The 5742-nt window shown below is 30.3% G+C and overlaps 1 protein-coding gene across 1 annotated transcript; it reads right to left on the bottom strand.

The window, feature by feature from the left end:
* Positions 1-3870: 3870 nt before the first annotated feature.
* On the bottom strand, positions 3871-4455 carry LOC110925284 (cytochrome P450 89A2). Its single transcript, XM_022169243.1, has one exon. The coding sequence runs from the start codon at positions 4453-4455 to the stop codon at positions 3871-3873; it is 585 nt and encodes a 194-aa protein (XP_022024935.1).
* Between the last annotated feature and the right edge of the window lie 1287 nt (positions 4456-5742).

Below are 5742 nucleotides of genomic sequence, written 5' to 3'. Positions count from 1 at the left end.
CAACAATCTACCATTGAATCATAAGTACTTAAACATAAGTCTTAATCCAAGTCACTTGGTGAACACATTCATCACCAACAAGATGAATGTTTCTCGTCTACAACCACTATTATGTGTAAGATATAGTCAACTAGATCGACACTCAACAACATGGTATTCATAATTTTTCCATAAGTGATTTGCACACATCTATTGTTATTCATTAGGAGATATGTATATTTAGGATGCTCTCCCAAATGAAGGTAAAATCTCCATATAGATCTAACAATAATCAAGTGGTAGATGCATCTACTTATAAATCTCGCAAGATTTATTAAAGGTATACAATAACATATAATACTTTTACTTTCATATGTTAGAATTTACACTTGTTGATTTTCCAATGATTTCTAATGAAGTATGTCAACATGAATGTCGTTAGTGTATTTCATCTCAATACACTCACTACATTCTTTCATTACTCACTCATGATGTGGTTATATATTTGATGTTTCGTCTTTGACTTTTAGTCAATGTAACAACTCCCAAGTTGTTTATGTCCAAGTATTTTCATGTATTATCCGTTTAAAACCATATTCTTTTAAACAATGTATAACCGACGTTATAATTATTTTCCACAAAAATAATTTATACGTCACAACCATTAGTGATTTATTTTTTTGTAAAAAATTGCATGTGTTATCCGAAGATATTGAATAGAAAACAATAAAATACATTGGAAACTAAATCATAAATGTCAATCACTTTCGAAATTTAAACGGAAGCATAGACAATATGTAGACATCAAATAGCAAAGTGCTTTTTTCTTCGACATTTTATAATCTGACTGAAATCTTCTCAGCAATATCGTCCCATGTCATGTCTTCAAATACTCCCTCAATAAGACTTCATGCACTTGTTAATACAAGTTCTCCATTTCATCTTGAAACTTTAAACTTAGACAATTATGCTCAAAACAACACCAAGTTGTTACAAATACTACATTTAAGTAGTAAACTTGAACAATTAAATTTGTTCACAACAACACTAAGTTTTTTTTCACCAAATAACATTTTCTAACACGCATGTTAGAAAAAAAATGTTATAACAAGACATTATATAATCGAACGTTTACATAAAATGTTTTCCAAAGATATAGTTTATAAAATAAACCATTTCTCATCATTTTTAATGCACACATAGGCAATTAAATGTTTACATAAAACATTTCTGTTCATTATGAATAATCTCTAACCTCGTATTCGTGATACACATTTTCTAACATACGTGTTAGAAAATTTAAGTCATTTTATATATACAAAACATGACCAAATTAAGGCATTTTTTATCATTAAAACTCATCAAATGTCACCAATAGAACTCTACTCAAGAGTTTCACCAAATGAAGAGTTTAGAGTCTCAATAATTATAGACTTAAATTATAATAAAACTCATCAAATGTCATCATTAGAACTCTACTCAAGAGTTTCACCATATGAAGAGTTAAGAGTGTCAATAATTATAGACTTAAATATAATAAAACTCATCAAATGTCATCATTAAAACTCTACTCAAGAGTTTCCTCATACGAAGAGTTAAGACTCTCAATAATTATGGACTTAAACTCTAATAAAACTCATCAAATGTCATCTTTAAAACTCTACTCAAGAGTTTCACCATATGAAGAGTTAAGAGTCTCTATAATTATAGACTTTTTATTTCTAAATCATATGAAGAGTTAAGAGTTTCACCATATGAAGACAATTGAAGACAATTGTTACTAGTTTCACCATATAAAGACAATTGTTACTAGTTTCACCATATGAAGACAATTGTTACTAGTTTTTGTGGCTTTTCCACAATTCTTTTTATTTTTTTTTTTACATTTTGCTAGTTTTATTTTTTTTTTCAAATTTTTACAAATTTACTAAGTTATTTGTTTTGCTTTTTTCCCTTTAATCATTAAATTTATTTTAATGTATATATCTATAAATTAGCCGAAAATCACAAACACCCTAAAATCTATACCTTAAACTACCTTTATTGATTAAAAGAAAAACATAATTGTCGCTTATTCTTAAGAAAATCACAAAGAATACGTTTTGAAGAAAACACCCTTTTAAGAAAACCAAAAATGTAAAATACCCGAAATGGATAAATATGTAAATTTTTAAAGCTTTAGTAAAAATAAAAAGAATTGTGAAAGAAAAAAAAGAAAACGTTTAAAAAACCAAAAAAAAAAAAAACTAACTAGCGAAACGTAAAAAAAAAAAGAGAATTGTGAAAAGGCCACAAAGCTAGTAAAATGGAAAAATATTTAAATTTTTAAGGTTTTAGTAAAAATAAGGGTAAAATATTCATTGTAGAATTTATATTTAACAAAATAAATCAAAATGGGTAAATTTATAATTTTATTAGTTAAAGAAGGGGATAATTATAAATTTAATTTTAAATTGGGTAAATACCGATTTAAGGAGTTTTTTTTAGAGGAATATTCAATAAACCCAAATTATCAAAACTAATAACTTAATTAACCTTACACATGCAACGAATAGATTCTCTTCTATTCTCATATACATGATACATACATCACAGTTCCGTAACCGTCCAAATTCAAGTAATATTTTATTTTTATCCTTTTGATTTACTCAATATCGCAATCAAAGGCTTATTTGATTGTTTCTAAGTTAAATAAGAAAAGAACATGATTTTGTTCAATTGAAATGATCAGTGTTGTTTTATTCGATCTCTGTCATTCGCCATCTCCAATTCATGTTCATCATTGGTTCTACTCTAAATTGTAGAAATCCATTTTAAGACAATTTAAGACTTTGGTTCGTTCAGTTTTGCTTCATTCTTTTTTGTGGTAGGCGACGATTGGATGATTTTGGTGTAGAAGGTTGTTTCGATTTGGTTCGTTCGGTGTAGAAGGCGGTTTAGATTTTAGTTCTTTCGATGCGAATGACACCTTGTTTTACTTAGGTTTTATGTGCTGAATTATTAAGTGCTGAAACAGTAAGAGGTCAGATGTCTGAACCATTAAGAACCTATACAATGCTAACCATTCAGAGGCAAATGTCTGACCAATTTAGATTAGAGGTTTTAACCATTCAGACTCTTTAAAATCTTAACCATTCAGAGGCAAATGTCTGAACCATTCAGAAATCTGCTCGTGAAACAAACAATGTGAACCATTAAGTGCTGAACCAGTAAGAAGTCTGAACCATTAAGAGTCTCATTAAGAGGTAAATAAACAACCCCTAAATAAGATATAAATATGATTGTTTTATTGCAATAATTCAATACCCGATTTGTTTACTTTGAAAAAAAGCAATTTGCTGTTAGATATTTAATTTGATCAATTATAACCTGTTTTGTCAAGAGATGCATTACATTTTATATGTAAAAACAAATCACCATACCTAAAGTGCCATAATTAGTATATGATTTTTTAGTACATTTTCTTTGTTAGTTTTTATTTTGGTTACAATAGGATAAAAGTGTGGTCACAAGTCTAGAAAATGGATGTCTAACCAGGCATTTAGTTTTAATTTTTATTTAATATATTAGTGTATGCATGTGCCCATCGAGTTTAGCAATTGTTAGTTCATTAAATTATCTAAAAATGTTCATAATCGGGCATCCCGTATAGTGCCATTAAATATGTTCATAATCAACAAACTGCCGTAACGCGTGATTTGCGTTAACTTGTTTACTAAAATATTTAACAGGAAACAAGTTTCTCACTGGTTTTAGCAAGTTAATTCCACTGCGTTCAAGGTAGTAAATTATATAATTAAACAGAATTCTATATATAAGCATAATTCATACGTGGGAATTTCTTATTCTTAACATTAATAGACCCAGTGACAGTTATGATCGTATCAACTCTTAAGTGGTTATCATTTTGGCCCTTGAAGAAATTTTAGCTTGTAGAGGATTCTTCATTACCACAGTGAACTTAACCTTCTCAGTAAGATCAACATGATAACCATCAGCAACACTCCAATGAAAATACCAAATCAAATTAGCAACAAAATATTCCAAATGAAGCAAAGCCAAATCAGCACCCGGACATATCCTTCTTCCAGCACCAAAATGCATCATCTTGATCCCTTTGCTTCCACCTATATCAAACACAACACCATCATTCACCAAGAACCTCTCAGGCTTGAACTCCATGGGCTCTTCCCACACCTCTGGGTCCCAACCCATCTCAGCCACCATGAAGTTGATAGTTGCACCCTTTGGAATCATGTAACCTTGCAGTTCTACCTGCTCAGTGACCCTATGGGGCAGCACAAGGTGGGCAGGTGGATGTCTCCTAAGTTCTTCTAACACCACAGCTTTCAAGTATGGGATTTTCTTTAGGTGATGGCCCGGGGGCAGCTTCTTGCTATCTCCATTGTAGAACATGAGAGATGTGATGATGATTGCTAAGCATAAGGAAGCGAGAATAAGGAACCATGTATCCATAATTCACAATGTTGGACGATTATACATACATATTTATACATACATACTTATACATACATACTTTATATACACATACGTTGTGAATTATTCTTTCATGGGAGATGTAGTGTTCTAGAAGCGGCACTCGTATAATTAGGTGATAGTCTATAGACATTTCTATAATTCAAAGTATTATTGTATAGTAATTGATTAGACGCATAGTTGTAATTAGAACGATTTCATTGGACATTTTATATGCACTATTACATTAGACACACCTTTCAAATTGGTTTAAACGTATTGTTTTAACTGTTTATACTTTAGTTGAACAACTTTATAAGCATTGTTATAAATTAGTTATGCTTTGAATCAGGGCCGGCTTGGGCCAAGTGCTGAGTGGGCCACCGAACAGGGCCCACACTCTCAAGGGGCCCATAATTTTGATTATATATAGATTTTGTGTATATATAGTTTTTTAGCAGAATCTTAAACATCAATGGATTAATGGTCTGGTGGTTTTCCCCAATTATTGCACAGAAGAGGCTGAAGTTCGAAACTCGTTCTTTACCTTTTTTTTTGTTTTCATCAACCTATTCTTTAGGTTTTAATCTCTTTTCTATTTCCCACCAACTTTCTTTTATTTTTTTTCTTTATGGCTCTTGTTTTTATTCTGTTTAGTAAATGTCACCCATTGTTTTTAGTTATCCCAATAGGTTTCTTTTATTTTTTATTTTCTATATGCCACTTATTTTTAATTTTCTTTCAGGAAATGTCACCCACTATTTTTAGTTAAACACATAATTGTTCTCTTTTAGATGTTTTATATAACTAGATTTGTAATATACTTTTAAGTTTTATATATACAATATTAATTTAGTAACTTTTTGTCTAAAAAGCGTATTATAATGCACTAAGATCTTAAACATGTTTAGTTTTGGTTTATTATGGGCCCTATATATCGTCATATTATTTATGTTTTATAAGTTTATAAATAGGCCCTCTTCTTCTCTACTTGCACAGGCCCCTAGAAGGCTGTTGGATTCTCGGAGACGGCCCTTGTCACTTTAATAATAAGAAGACACGGGTTCTACTCTCGGCGTCCTCAGTTTTGTTTTTCATTTTGTTTTTCTTATCTATTTATTAAATGCAAATGAACCCAGTGACCACTAGGTCCTGTACATAGAAAGTCATCCTTCAAAAAAAATATTTAAGGGCCCGTATTTTCTGTTCGCACAGGGCCTAAAAATTTTCAAACATTTTCGGAGACGGCCCTGCTTTGAATATCTAAATTTAAAAAAAATCATATTA

This window comes from Helianthus annuus, chromosome 17 (genome assembly GCF_002127325.2).
Source record: "Helianthus annuus cultivar XRQ/B chromosome 17, HanXRQr2.0-SUNRISE, whole genome shotgun sequence".
Classification (NCBI taxonomy): Eukaryota; Viridiplantae; Streptophyta; class Magnoliopsida; order Asterales; family Asteraceae; genus Helianthus; species Helianthus annuus.
The sequence above is the reverse complement of the archived record's forward strand: the minus strand, read 5'-3'. Positions and strand labels throughout refer to the sequence as shown.